A 15,134-nucleotide genomic window follows, 5' to 3' on the forward strand; every position below is an offset into this window, starting at 1 on the left:
TTTCAGACCACGAGAAACAAGAATGTCTGGCAAAACTGAGACAGAACTATATCCTTTATCCTCCTGCTGGGTGTTTCTGATCATTAGCCTGGCTCAACATCTGGAGACGGGAAGACAATAGAACAAAAAGGCGTTAATTCGGGTCCAAAGTGCCGTCATGCACGAGCTTAATATTGAACCTGCAGTTACGCGTAAGACCTGAGGTGGCAGTAGAGAGTGTAAAATGACCAACTTGCATCTAGTCCCTTTAACTCCCTTTAACACGCCACATTCATAGGCAGCAGTGGAGGCGAGGAAAACAAATGCCAGACGGCTGTTATACACGTCTTTAATTCACTTAAACATAAGTCACATACAATATATACAACAATATTTACTTATATTGTGTCATCATGAACATAACATTGTGTGCAAATCTTTAAATCACAACATCCCATTAATTTAACAAAACATCAGCAACAGAAATCAACAAAAGACTAATACGTTTTATTTATATAAGCCAGGCCTTACAGCAGGGACAGTGGAGTTAAATATGTAGAGGAAATATACCTTGTGGTGCATGATGGGAAATATATTTGGAATGTGTTTTAATGAGATTTATCAGCGGGACCAAAATCTCCAGGGAATACTAGAGGTGAAGCGGTTGATTGAAAACTTTGGGATTGAAGTGATGTACTATATTCCAAGTCTGTTTTTGATTATTAGGGAATAACATGGTTTAAACCTAAAAAAAAACAGGTTAATTGTGCATGATGAGCCTCAAATCCTTGCAAAAGCTTAACCTCTTAACTCCCGCCTGAACCGAGAGATCTTTTTCCTCACGTCATCAGATTTGTTTTCCATCATTTTTTTGTTGGGTGTTCAACTCATTTTTGTAACTTTTTTGTCATTTTTTTTGTCGATTTTTTTTTATCACATTTTTGTCATTTTTTCATAAATTTTTTGTAATTTTCTTGTCAATTTTTATCACATTTTTGTCATTTTTTCATGAATTTTTTCGTTATTTTTTTGTAATTTTCTCGTCAAATTTTGATCACATTTTTGTAATTTTTTCATTAATTTTTTGTAATTTTCTAGTCAATTTTTATCACATTTTTGTCATTTTTTGGTCATTTCTTCATAAATTTTTGGTAATTTTCTTGTCAAATTTTTTATCACATTTTTGTCACATTTTTTATCATTTTTTCATGAAATTTTTGTATTTTTCTTGTAAATTTTTATCACATTTTTGTCACATTTTTGTCATTTTTTCGTCAATTTTTTGCAATTTTCTTGTCAAATTTTTATCACATTTTTGCCACATTTTGTCACATTTTTGTCATTTTTTCGTCACATTTTGGTCAATTTCTTGTGACATTTTTGTGACATTTCCATAATTGTTTTCGTCGCTATTTTCCCACCTTTTTTCACAGAAGTTTTTGGACTGAGCTAAAGCCAAACTGGAGAAAATGTGCTCGGTTCAGGTGGGAGTTAAGGGGTTAACTAGTCTTGTCGCACCGCTGATATTTTTGCCCATACATTTTTTTTAAATCTCTCATTTATAATCCTTTGCTTCTAAACGTGTTAAACTGTATATATTTATGTTTAGTAGGTTCTTCAGAAGGAGCTCGTTTGAAAGACAAAAATCATTACGTTCCAAAACATACAAATCTCAATGATTTCGAAATCAAATGCAAAAGTCTACAACATTAAATATATAAAACAGGTGCACAAACTTGTGAGCGATGTTCTCTGCGAGTTTCTCCGGCTTCCCTAAGAAGTTGTGGGAGGAGAAACAGGATTTCAGCATGACATGAGGCGGAACAGACATTCAAACCACACATATTTAAATAATAACCGGGATGGCCAGGAGGGAGGAAAGTGACGAGGTGTCAAGTGTCAGAGGAAGGTGGTAAAACTATTCCACTGGCACCAAAGCACAAGAACCAGTGTGTGTGTGTAATATATGATCATGAAATGCCAGAAAAATGCATAATATGTCTCCTTCAAATAAAGCTACTCTCACAAAGGACCAGCAGGTGGCAGTATTGCACAGGCCAAATACAATTTTTCCAATTGTAGTTGGAGGAGGGGAAAAACAGAGCGGAATTTGCAACTACAGTGGAGATGTCGGTGCAAGAGTGGGATGAAAACCTCATGACCATATTTGGATTACAGGGTGTTTTCGGGGGGGAAGCCGTGGGGACCAAACGTGTCAGTGTTTGTGAAAGACTGGGTGATGATTCTGAGTGATGTCAGACAAAATCCCACCTCGATAAAACATAAAAGCACCGTAAAGGGAGAGTTTGGTCTGATTTTTACTTTGATATTAAAACTAAGCAAATCTAATCAAATTGGAACTGTGATAAAGCAAAAAAATTCAATAATTTGTCATATGCACTTTAACCTCTTAACTCCCGCCTGAACCGAAAGGATCTTTCTCCTCATGTCAGATATTTTTTCATCATTTTTTTGTTGGGTATTCAACTCATTTTTGTTACATTTTTGTCTTTCTTTTTTTTGTCTTTTTTTGCCAAATTTTTATCATTTTTTTTTTTTTTTTTGTCACATTTTGTCACATTTTTGTAATTTTTTGTCAATTTTTTTGTCACATTTTTGTAATTTTCTTGTGACATTTTTGCCACTTTTTCATCCTTTTTTTAAATCAAATTTTTGTCATTTTTTGTCACATTTTTGTCATTTTTCGTCAATTTTTTGTTAATTTCTTGTGACATTTTTGCCACTTTTTCATCCTTTTATGCAAAAATCAAATTTTTGTCATTTTTTGTCACATTTTTGTCATTTTTCGTCAATATTTTATCAAATTGTCATTTTTTCGTCAATTTTTTGTCAATTTCTTGTGACATTTTGGCTACTTTTTCCTCAATGTTTTCTCACTTTTTTGTCACATTTTTGTCATTTTTTCGTCAATTTTTTTTATCAAAATTTTGTATTTTTTTGGTCAAATTTTTGTCATTTTTCGTCATTTTTTAATCAAATTTTTGTCATTTTTTTGTCACATTTTTGCCATTTTTCGTCAATTTCTTTTATCAAATTATGTCATTTTTTCGTCAATTTCTTGTCAATTTCTTGTGACATTTTTGCCACTTTTTCATCAATGTTTTCTCACTTTTTTGTCACATTTTTGTCATTTTTTCGTAATTTTTTCGTCAATTTTTCGTCAATTTTTCATCACATTGTCATTTGTCGTCAATTTGTAATCAAATTTTGTCATTTTTTCGTCAATTTTTTGTCAATTTCTTAGTTAATTTCTTGTGACATTTTTGCCACTTTTTCATCAATGTTTTCTTACTTTTTTGACACATTTTTGTCATTTTTCGTCAATTTTTAATCAAATTTTGTCATTTTTTGTCAATTTCTTTTGACTTTTTTGCCACTTTTTCATCATTTTTTTTATCAAATTTTTGCCACTTTTTCATCAATTTTTCGTCACTTTTTGGTCACATTTCCATCATTGTTTTCGTCTCAGTTTTGTTGCCATTTTCACAGCTTTTTCCCAGAAGCCTTTGGACTGGGGTAAAGCCAAACTGGAGAACATGTGCTCGGTTCAGGTGGGAGTTAAGGGGTTAAGAGAGAAAACTATCCAAACATCACAAAAACGACCCCCATACGTCACAATGCAAAGGCTCCGAGTGCAGTGGGACCCGTCTTACGCTCAGTGCTTCTTGAGGGAGTCCAGGATGCGCAGGATGTGCAGGAACAGGTTGATGATGTCGAGGTAGAGGTTGATGGAGGCCAGGATGTGCTCCTCGGGCGACAGCTGCTTCATCAGCAGAGACGTGTCGTAGATGATGAAGCCGCAGAAGAGGAAGGCCCCGGCGGCGGCGAACAGCAGCTCCGTGGTGTCGCTCTGGAAGAACAACTGGGGGGAGAACAACCAGAGTTAGAAAGTCAGTATTTCACTTCCTTATTATTGGACACTGACAGGAAGTGACATCGATAGAGGCAAACGATTTCAAACGGTTTCAAACGAAGTTAAAGTGATGCCATGTTTTCAAATGTGTGGAAAGGCTCACCCTGAAGAAGCTGGCGATGATGAGGATGAGGAGGCAGGAAAACAGGCTGAAGGACAAAGACAAAAACAGTTTTATTGTGAGAAAAACCCGTTCGTCCCTGAAGCGTCTTTGAAGCAACACCGTGGAGTTTTTCTGGCTGCTCTTTTTCTGGATTTGTTTTTAACCTGCTCTAGAGCCGACTACAAGGCTCTTTCTAAACATCTGATCACACAGAAATATTACCTTTAATCTGGATTTTCTATAGTAATGCTTTTCTGATCACACTGAACACAGGGGCTCCCCAAGGCTGTGTGCTGAGCCCCCTCTTGTTCACTCTGCTGACCCATGACCGCGCTCCACAGTACGACTCAAACCTCTTCATCAAGTTTGCAGACGACACAGCAGTCTCCTCTTATCCCCCGCCTTAACCAAGCGTTACCTAAATCTAAAAGCTTAAAAGAAAAGCATCAAAAAAGGATGAAAAGGGAACAAAAACGTGCCGGAAAAGCAGCAAAAAACGTGACAAAAAAGCAACTATAAAAAGCTATGAAAAACCGACAAAAAATCCACAAAAACACAACAAAAATGTGACGAAAATACAACTACAAAGCAACAAAAAAACAAAAAAAGTGACAAAAAAACCCAACATGTCAAATGATGAATGAAAAAACAATAAAAACATGACAAAAAAGAGACGAAAACACAACAAAGCAATAAAGAAAAGCAATGAAAAACCAACAAAACAGCCATGATAACAAAACAAAAACACAGTGACGAATACACAACAAATACAGAAAAAAAACACACAAAAAGTCCGCCCCTGGCTCCATCAGGGTGTGGTTCTTCTACAGAGGGACTATAGAGGAGCATCCTGACCAGCTCCATCACTGTGAGGTTCTACAGAGGGACTATAGAGAGCAGAAGATTCAGCTAAAGGTGCAGTTTTTAATGTGTTTGTCTCTGGAACTCTCCACAGTTTACCAAGAAAGCAGCTCATATGAACAATATAGTAATGCTAATGTTTTCATAGCGAGACAGTTGAGACGAGACCTTCTGCTTTCTACGAGAGAAGCAAAAAAGTGCAGTACAGTTACTTCAGTACATGTGCCGGAGTATGTCACAGAGCCGTACCCCGCGCCCAGTTTACTGAAGTCTCGTTTGGACTGGAAGGTGAAGGCGGTGAGTCCGGCGAACACGGCGCAGGTGATGAGCAGCGCCTGCAGCACCGTCCCATAATCGTAGAACGTCACTGGACACAAAACGGATTTAGATGTTAAACTAAAACGGCGTCAAAAGGAGGAGACGAGACGACGCAATGGAAACACTCACCGGTCGTGGCCACAGACACGGCCTCCAGCAGCGTCTGGAAACACAAAAACAGAACAGAAAATAGTCATGGAAAGGATTATTTTTGCCCAAATGATCATGATTTCATTTTCTGACAATGTTTCTGATCATTACTGCTGCTGTACATAAGTAAGGCCAGCAGGGGGCAGCCAAGAGGTTTGGTTTGTTTTTAGACACTGCAGGCGAATAGGGAAAAAATGTATATTTACAGATATCAATTTGAAACTTTTGCTGTCGATCACTGGCATAAATGTGAGAAGAAAATACATTGCAGGTTTTCTGTCATTTTATCTTTTCATATAAGAACAAGGTGTTTTCATGCCTAAAAATGCCCCAAATTTCCCATCTTTTCGGCGACGAAATCTGAATAATGGATAGAGCTACATTCAAATTTATGGTTTCATTTTATTGATAAATGAGTTACCAAGACGTTTTCAGAGGGGATTTAGTATTTCTTGTTTAGTTTTTAAAATAAACTGTTTTTTTAGTGGAACATTTTTTCAAAATGTACTTTTCGCCTTATTTTTTGACATTCAAAACTCAATAAATGGGGCTTAAGGGATTAAATAATAAAAAATCCCTCTGAAAAAATCTTCCAAATATTGTTCAGTCCAAGGCTGGAAAATGTGAAGTCTTTCGGTCCGACTGACGTGGACATAGCGTCGCCACAATGACAGAAAAATGTGTTTTGAGAAAAAGGCCCTTGAAATTGCATTCTCCCATATAAGTCTATGGGGGAACATTGAATCAGCGCAATATTTAAACATGTTATTGTGAAGATTAGGCATATTTTCTGTTTCCGGGTTAAAGCTTATATGTTCAGAGACCAATTTGGCCCAAAACCTGAAAACTGAAAAAATTGAGTTTTGCCTGTAGTGTCTCCACTTAAAAGCCCTGAATTTGAATTAATTTTTATTTGATCAGGGGCAATGCATAAAAGACACTAGTCTAAACAAGAATAAATGTCATGTGCAGCAAAAAATGCTCATTTCCACCACGCAAATGTCCTCCTCCTAATCGATTTTGTTGACTAAAACTTTTCGTCATGTGTGAAAGTGATCTAAACTGTAACTACAATATCCAGGTATTTTTCTGTTGTGCAAATCAACATTGAAATATATGATTAAAAAAACGGCAAAAATCGGTCAAAGACATAAATAATAAATAGTAGCGCTTTATCTGCTATAATAAAAGTTAAAATAAACAAAGCAAGAGGCTGCGTCGCTTACGAAGGTGAGCAGCAGGTAGAGGTTGAGCGGGTGCTGCTGTCGGTAGATGAACAGAGCCAGGAGTAGAACCAGTGACCCGAGGGCAGAGGCCAGGACCAGGGCGGGGCTGCAACACACACAGGGAGGACAGTGTTAAAGTTTAATTTATGGTGTAAAAGATCAAGAAATGTAGATTTAATGCCCACTGGAAATAACTTTAATGCTTTTCAGGCCTTGATTTTGGCACAATTACTTTAATGATGAATATGTTTGAATATAAATGTACATAATAGTTCAAATAATACTGACTAAAAGTAAATTAAACATTCGGTTTAGCTGATACTTGTTAAAATATGGAAAAGACTATTAAAAGTCCTACGTATATCATGCTTTTATAACTACTTTATTCCCCTTAGACCCCCTTTTCTGTGACTTAAGTATAGAGGGGGTAGTACTTAGTTACATTTACACAAGTACATGTACTTTAGTAACCTTCTGAAGAAATTGTACTTCTTCAGAGTAATTTTAATCATGTGGTACTTTTTACTTCTACAATAATAATGAGGTATCTGTGATCTTACTTGAGTAAAAATAATTGTTAGTCTTTCCAATGCGAGTAAATATTTCATTTTTGATCAATAGATGTATTTTCTTGGTTATATCCTGATGTCAACTTGTTTACTTTTACTCAAGTAACTGTTTGGGTCATTACTTTTTACTAAAAAAATATGCTTAAGAAAATATTTTGGCAACTCTACCCACCTGCGTAAGTATGAGTTACCCCTGATTTAATGTGCTTTGCTCAGTTATTTAAATTCGTGACGAAGACTGAACACAAGGATGGAAAGTCCCACTTTTTTGTTGATCGTCAAACTGAAAGTAAAAGTGTTCAGACACGTGTTCTGGAATGTTCCGTCTAAAGTGCATTTTGTGCCATTTATTCAGACGAGTTTAAAGGTGTTCATGTCTCAGTAATATTAACCTCTTAACTCCCGCCTGAACCGAGAGGATCTTTGTCCTCACGTCATCAGATTTTTTTTCCATTGTTGTAACTTTTTTGTCAATTTTTTATCAATTATTTGTCATTTTTTCGTCATTTTCTTCGTCAACTTTTTATACATTTTTTGTCATTTTTTTGTCACATTTTTGTCACTTTTTTTGTCAATTTTTTGTAATTTTTTTGTAAAATTTTGTCAATTTTTTGTCATCTTTTCGTCAATTTTTCGTCACAATTTTTCAATTTTTTTTAATCATTTTTTGTCATATTTGTCACTTTTTTGTCATTTTTTGGTATTTTTTTTGGTCAAATTTTGTCAATTTTTTGTCCTTTTTTCGTCACAATATTTCGTCAATTTTTTCGTCAATTTTTAATCATTTTTTGTCATATTTTTGTCATTTTTTCGTCAATTTTTTGTCAATTTCTTGTGACATTTTTGTCATTTTTCGTCACTTTTTTGTCACATTTCCATCATTGTTTTCGTCTCAGTTTTGTTGCTATTTTCCCACCTTTTTACCAGAAGCTTTTGGACTGGGGGTAAAGCCAAACTGGAGAAAATGTGCTCGGTTCAGGTGGGAGTTAAGGGGTTAACAAGTGAAATGACTAAAGGATGAAATCTGGTGCTAGCTTTTCGTGCCCTGGTTATCTCGGTTTTACTGCGCGTGTCAAAGTTTCCTGGGTGTGTCTGAAAGTCGACTGGATTTGGATTGTAAAACACCCTCGCCCTCGTCTCACTGCAGTCACATGATTTCGCCGAATTGTTTTGGTGATTTTCCCGACGTTGCCAAACCGGTCTGCCACCACGTCCACAAGTTTCATGCTGGATGTTTTTTATTAGCCTTAGTCTTTTGATGAGACTTGCTGTAACTCATACTTGTGCAGGTGGGTAGAGTAGCCAAAATATTTAGAGTATTTTTAGAGTAATGTCGCAAGAAGTTACTTGAGTAAAAGTAAAAAAGTGGATATATCCAAGAAAAAGCATCTATTTTATTGATCAAAAATGAAATATTTACTCACATTGGAAAGACTAAGAATTATTTTTACTCAAGAGTACAGATACCTCATTATTGCTGTAGAAGTGAAAAGTACCATATGATTAAAATTACTGTAAGAAGTACAATTTCTTCAGAAAGTCACTAAAGTTCATGTACTTGACTAAATGTAACCAACCCCTCTATACTTAAGTCACAGAAAAAGGGGGTCTAAGGGGAATAAAGATATAAAAGCATGATGTATGTAGGACTTTTAATCGTCTTACCTTTTTAGTGCCGTTTTGTGGTTTTATTTCACTGAAGCAACAAAGTTTAAAATTGTACCTTCACATTTTTTGCTGCTCTTTTATCACTTTTAGCTGGATTTTTGCCATTTATTTTTGCTGGATTTTTGCTATTTTTTGCTGGATTTTTTCAATTTTTTTTGCTGGATTTTTGTCACTTTTCTGCTGGATTTTTGTATTTTTGCTGGATTTTTGTATTTTTGCTGGATTTTTGTATTTTTGCTGGATTTTTGTCACTTTTTTTTGCTAGATTTTTGTCTTTTTATGCTGGATTTTTGTCACTTTTTTTGCTAGATTTTTGTCTTTTTTTGCTGGATTTTTGTCATTTTTTTGGCTAGATTTTTGTCTTTTTTTGCTAGATTTTTGTCACTTTTTTTGCTAGATTTTTGTCATTTTTTGCTGGATTTTTGTCACTTTTTTTGCTAGATTTTTGTCTTTTTTTGCTGGATTTTTGTCACTTTTTTTGCTAGATTTTTGTCTTTTTTGCTAGATTTTTGTCACTTTTTTTGCTAGATTTTTGTCTTTTTTTGCTAGATTTTTGTCTTTTTTTGCTGGATTTTTGTCTTTTTTTTTGCTGGATTTTTGCAACTTTTTTGCTGGATTTTTGTCACTTTTTTTGCTAGATTTTTGTCTTTTTTTGCTAGATTTTTGTCTTTTTTTGCTGGATTTTTGTCACTTTTTTTGCTAGATTTTTGTCTTTTTTGCTAGATTTTTGTCACTTTTTTTGCTAGATTTTTGTCTTTTTTTGCTAGATTTTTGTCTTTTTTTGCTGGATTTTTGTCTTTTTTTTTGCTGGATTTTTGCAACTTTTTTGCTGGATTTTTGTCACTTTTTTTGCTGGATTTTTGTTATTTTTTGCTGGATTGTTGCAACTTTTTTTTGCTAGATTTTTGCAACTTTTTTGCTGGATTTTTGTCATTTTTTTGCTAGATTTTTGTTACTTTTTTGCTGGATTTTTGTCATTTTTTTGCTGGATTTTTGTCACTTTTTTGCTGGATTTTTGTCACTTTTTTGCTGGATTTTTGTCACTTTTCTGCTGGATTTTTGTCACTTTTTTTTAAAGATTTTTGTCTTTTTTTGCTGGATTTTTGTCACTTTTCTGCTGGATTTTTGTCACTTTTTTTGCTAGATTTTTGTCTTTTTTGCTGGATTTTTGTTTGTTTTTTTGCTGGATTTTTGTCATTTTTTGCTGGTTTTTTGTCTTTTTTTTAACTTGATTTTTGTCACTTTTCTGCTGGATTTTTGTCACTTTTTTTGCTGGATTTTTGTCTTTTTTTTAACTGGATTTTTGTCACTTTTCTGCTGGATTTTTGTCACTTTTTTTGCTAGATTTTTGTCATTTTTTGCTAGATTTTTGTCATTTTTTGCTGGATTTTTGTCAATTTTTTGCTGGATTTTTGACATTTTTGTCAATTTACATCCTCATTTTCATTAAAATTGTACCTTTATCTATGTCACTTGTCAAACGTGACACCGATGAAAAGTGGGTAAATATTTGAGCAAATTCCTGAATATAATTGTGTGATGGCCAAAAATTGTGTCTAATGTGACAAATGCACTTCACGCCCCGTCACCATCTCAGAGCCTGGTACTTTAACAATGCTTGGTTTACAATGCCTGTACAATACTTTTTTTGTTACGTATACTAAATATACTAAAATATTCATCATCTAGAAGACACGGTAGTCAAAATGTGTTAAAATAAATTTAAAAGGAATGCAGAGTGCCTTGATCCTGACTACACTTTGGCCCTCACCTGTTTGTCCCGCCTACAGAGGTGATCTAGCGAGCGCTCACAACTTCCTTCTCTAAATAATAAAGGCATTTTAACTTTACAGTGCCTTGGTTTTTCTATTTTTTTGAATGACTTTCTGGTTTTTAAATCACACTCCTTGGAGGTCCAGGAAGTGCTCATCTTTTCCTCTGTTTAAAAAAGTGTATTTATTCCATTAAAAAAAGATTTCTTTTCAATTTGTTTCAGTATGGTTAAACGACACCCAGCCATACCAGTGAGTGGGGAAAAGCATCTGTATTTGAGCAAATACAAATCTCTCTGGCCCCGACCGATATGCATTTTTGGGGTCCGATAGCCGATATATAAGCCGATATTTTAAAGGGATGTTTCAGGATTTTTGACATAGGGCCTCATTTCCTAGTTATCCAGAGTGTTGCTGATTTCTGAAGATAGTTTTTATGGAATTCATGCAGTTCTTATATTTGAAGAGCTTCGTGGCGCTAGGCTAATGCAAGGCTAGTGCATTTCTATGGTATCAGCTAGCCTGCATTAAAAACAGTCTTACAGAGCACCTGAGGCCAATCACTTATAACGCCAGACTATATACAATACTATACTATATACAAATATATCTAATAGAGGTTGACCTGATGTGGGTTTAATATTATTATTATTTCAAATGAGTCTGGTCTGTCACACATTCCCACTGGAGCCTCACCTGGAGTGGACGAACTCCTTGAGCGGAGCACAGAACATGAACAGGGCCGAGGTGGCTGTGGTGAGCACCAACTGCAGACTGAGGAGGCTGTACACTTTACGCAGGAAATCTGAAACACAGACACAAGAGGGCGCCGTGAGCGTTTTTCATTGTTACAGAAGAAGATAAAAGGGACACTAGAGTCCAGTGTTTTGTAAACTTCAAATCAAGAGTAAACCGGGTCTAAAATAACTCTAAACATGACTTGATATTATCCTGAATAAACATGTAAAGCATCAAATTAAATAAGTTAAATCCATGTTATTTATTTGATTTTCTGGCTTGTATGATGAGCTGAGTGTAGGGGCGCTCGATGGGGCAAGATGTAACTATAGTTTTTACCTCTTGGCTTGTGTTTGTGTGCGTTTTATAACTCAAAGTGGGGATTTTGATTTTACCAAATATATATATATAGATTTTTTTATCACTGGTTAGGGTTTGATCAGTAAGATTTGGTTATTAGCATCTCAAAAGCTAAACACAAGTCTGTTGGTTTTCCCACCCTCTTCCCGTCCGGAAGTCAAAATCCCATTCGTCTTTTCCATTCACTTTTTGAAAAATTCCAATATCAAGAGTTTAGCACCCGCCAAAACCAAATGCATTCTCTCCTCTTTGCCATTGTCGTCACTTTTTATTTCCCTTATGTGTTTTTGTCACTTTTTTAATGGCACTTTTGTTACTTTTTTTGTTACTTTTTTGATGCATTATTGTCACTTTTTTGTTGGATTATTGTCACTTTTATGTCACATTTTTTACTGCTCTTTTGTCACTTTTTGCTGGATTTTTGCAATTTTTTTGCTGGATTTTTGTCATTTTTTGTTGGATTTTTGTCATTTTTTGCTGTATTTTTGCCACTTTTTTGCTGTATTTTTGCCTTTTTTTGCTGTATTTTTGCCTTCTTTTTTTTTGCTGTATTTTTGCCATTTTTTGCTGTATTTTTGCCATTTTTTCCCCTAGATTTTTGTCTTTTTTTAGTTAGTATGGGCGCCGGGCTGGCCTATTCATTTGTATGGGAATAGAACATTCTAGGGCTGCACGATATTGAAGTGACTTGCAATATGCGATACGTCGATAACGATATGTTCCATTTTTTTCAGCAAATTGTGTCAAAAGAAGACTTAAAAAACACCCAATCAGGACCAAAACAAGGGTAGAATTTAACAAAGCTACTAAATGTTAAGCTAAAACTGAACTTTCACACATGACTTCAATGCATTTGAGTTTGCAAAAAAAAATGGGTCGTTCTCAGTCAGATGAAGGCAATGGTGATGCTGAGATATATTGTGGCTTCTCCCGATACGGATAAAGCATCAGCTAATATCGCGATACAATATTTTTCGCGATATATAGAGTTTGGGAATGTGATGTCATATCGCTAAGCATTATGGGAATAGCAGCAATTGTAAACTAATGGAGATTTTAAAAGCTAAAATACTGGAGTTATTGTTCACATTAAAACACTTGAACACCACAGTAAGTTGGATGTATCTACCAGCAGTAACTCAGCAGCTAACGGAGCTGTTCCACGGCTTTTTTCTCCACTTTTTATACCGATATTAGCTAATGTTAGTCAATGGAAATGCATGCTAACAGCTGCAAAGATGGTGGATCTCCATGGTAACTGTGGACATTCCCGAACTCTATAGTGCAGCCCTAGAACATTCAATTGAAAATATGTCCGGGATTCGACGGCGAACAATATTATGAGCGTATTGATACAAACGGCATCTCGTCATAGAAGGGGGCGTGGCTTCGCCAAGGGGGAAAATAGAATCTTTAGAGAAACACAATTTTTCACTCTTTTTTGCCATTTTCTGGTGGAATATCAACTTATTTATCACACAAATAAAGTCCAGTGTAAATCGGGCCCATATGGATATTTTCTCACAGCAGATTGTTCAGTAGAAGTGAAAAAACGGCAGTTGTAGCAAGCGCTAGCTAACCGTTAGCATTAGCCCAATGCTAGCATCAAGCTAGCATTCTCCGTTATTCATGTATTTATGGGATGTTGAACCACTTTGCTCCTCCCCATGTCTTTGTATCATTATTTAGTAGAAATTATGTTCATATTTCATGCCGTCTGTATCTATACAGACGACGTCTCTGGAATCGTCCATATATGGTCATTTTTAAAAACAGTTAAGGGGAAAACAATTTTGAAAAAAATTATATTTTCTTTAATTATTCAAAAACTACTGTAACAAATGCTGAATTATGAATATAGTTTCTACTAAATAATGATACAAAGACATGGGGAGGAGCAAAGTGGTTCAACAGCCCATAAATACATGAATAACGGAGAATGCTAACTTCATGCTACATGTTAGCATCGGGCTAATGCTAACGGTTAGCTAGCGCTTGCTACAACTGCCGTTTTTTCACTTCTACTGAACAATCTGCTGTGAGAAAATATCCATATGGACCCGATTTACATTTGACTTTATTTATGTGATAAATAAGTTCATATTCCACCAGAAAATGGCTAAAAAGAGGGAAAATTATGTTTCTCTAAAGATTGTATTCTCCCCCTCGGCGAAGCCACGCCCCCTTCTATGACGAGATGCCGTCTGTATCTATTGGTAGCATTTACTGTGTTAACATGTGGTATTTGCAGAATGCGTTATGGGCTTTGATGGCTTTTTGATTAGCCACAGTCTTTATTGTTTTAAGAAATTGATTGAGTTCGTTTATAAAAATCAGGTCCATTTGGCTTTGTTTGTGCCCACTTAGTTTTATGAATATGATTAGTCGTTTCAGCCCTAATCACGTGACCTCAGTGACGAATCAGCGTTTAGCGAGAGTTTAGTTGCTCTTGTGGCGCAGCGACAGGTAAACTGGAATTTTCCGCATTGTGGATTTAACGGCAGTTCAGTTCTCGTTTCCAATCATTTTAGGTTTCTATTCATGTACACTAACATGTCAGAGCACGTCATTATATTTTTTCGCTAAATCGGACTCACACACGAATCAACATCGCACAATTGCAACCCCACGAGACTTTAAACGTTATTTCGCGACCGATGATTCCCCGTCAGCAGAAGGCGCTGATGCTAGCCTTTGCTACGTCATTTTTTTTAATTTTTTTTTTCCCCCAGCTCGCTTTGCAGCATATGTTTCATACCCATCCGGATCTGGACGGAGGCCGACGCCACGTTCGTGCCGTAGTTAAAGTCATCCTCAATGGAAGAGCGCGGGTACTTGTCGCTGCTCATCTCGGCGCTTCTGTCGCTGCTGAATTGAAGGAAAGAAATGGAAAACGTTTAGCCAAAAAAAAATAGCTGTTTCTGCTTTGGCTCGTCAACTTCCGGGTTCTGCCGCTCACGATCTGCGCTTCCGGTCACATGACGCTGCAAGCCCAAAATTGGTCAGATAAAAAAACGAGATAAATTATTTGAATAAAACAAATAATAATAACAATAATAATAATAATAATAATAATAATAATAATAATAATAATAATAATAATAATAATAATAATAACAATAACAATAATAAAAATAAAAATAAAAATAAAAATAAAAATAAAAATAAAAATAAAAATAATAAAAATAAAAATAAAATAATAATAATTAATCAAACGAATTCAAAATGGAAATGTATATTAATTTCTACATCTATTTATTTAAGACTAAACGTAGGCTATAATAATTAACATTTCTAAGATAAGATAAAATATTTCTTACTGTCTGTCCCAATAGAGGCATAAATTAATCTTTGATACGGTTTTAAGGCATTCAATCCTTTCAAAAAGCAAACAAATAGAGCAATTTACACACAATGCAAATACATACAAAATGCATATTGCTTTTCTAGGCCTTG

The 15,134-nt window shown here is 35.2% G+C and overlaps 1 protein-coding gene across 1 annotated transcript in view; it reads right to left on the bottom strand.

The window, feature by feature from the left end:
* Window positions 1–14,606, bottom strand: part of tmbim4 (transmembrane BAX inhibitor motif containing 4) — a 50,201-nt gene extending 35,595 nt beyond the window's left edge. The window contains exons 1-8 of the mRNA XM_079581288.1: window positions 14,437–14,606; window positions 11,277–11,385; window positions 6,572–6,677; window positions 5,325–5,358; window positions 5,127–5,244; window positions 4,017–4,062; window positions 3,645–3,862; window positions 704–724 (exon numbers count right to left, since the gene is read on the bottom strand). Coding sequence (XP_079437414.1) covers window positions 3,656–3,862; window positions 4,017–4,062; window positions 5,127–5,244; window positions 5,325–5,358; window positions 6,572–6,677; window positions 11,277–11,385; window positions 14,437–14,527 — 711 coding nt within the window. The 5' untranslated portion in view covers window positions 14,528–14,606 and the 3' untranslated portion in view covers window positions 704–724; window positions 3,645–3,655. The remainder of the gene's footprint in view (window positions 1–703; window positions 725–3,644; window positions 3,863–4,016; window positions 4,063–5,126; window positions 5,245–5,324; window positions 5,359–6,571; window positions 6,678–11,276; window positions 11,386–14,436) is intronic.
* Between the last annotated feature and the right edge of the window lie 528 nt (window positions 14,607–15,134).

Source organism: Gobius niger, assembly GCF_951799975.1.
Source record: "Gobius niger genome assembly, chromosome: 22".
Classification (NCBI taxonomy): Eukaryota; Metazoa; Chordata; class Actinopteri; order Gobiiformes; family Gobiidae; genus Gobius; species Gobius niger.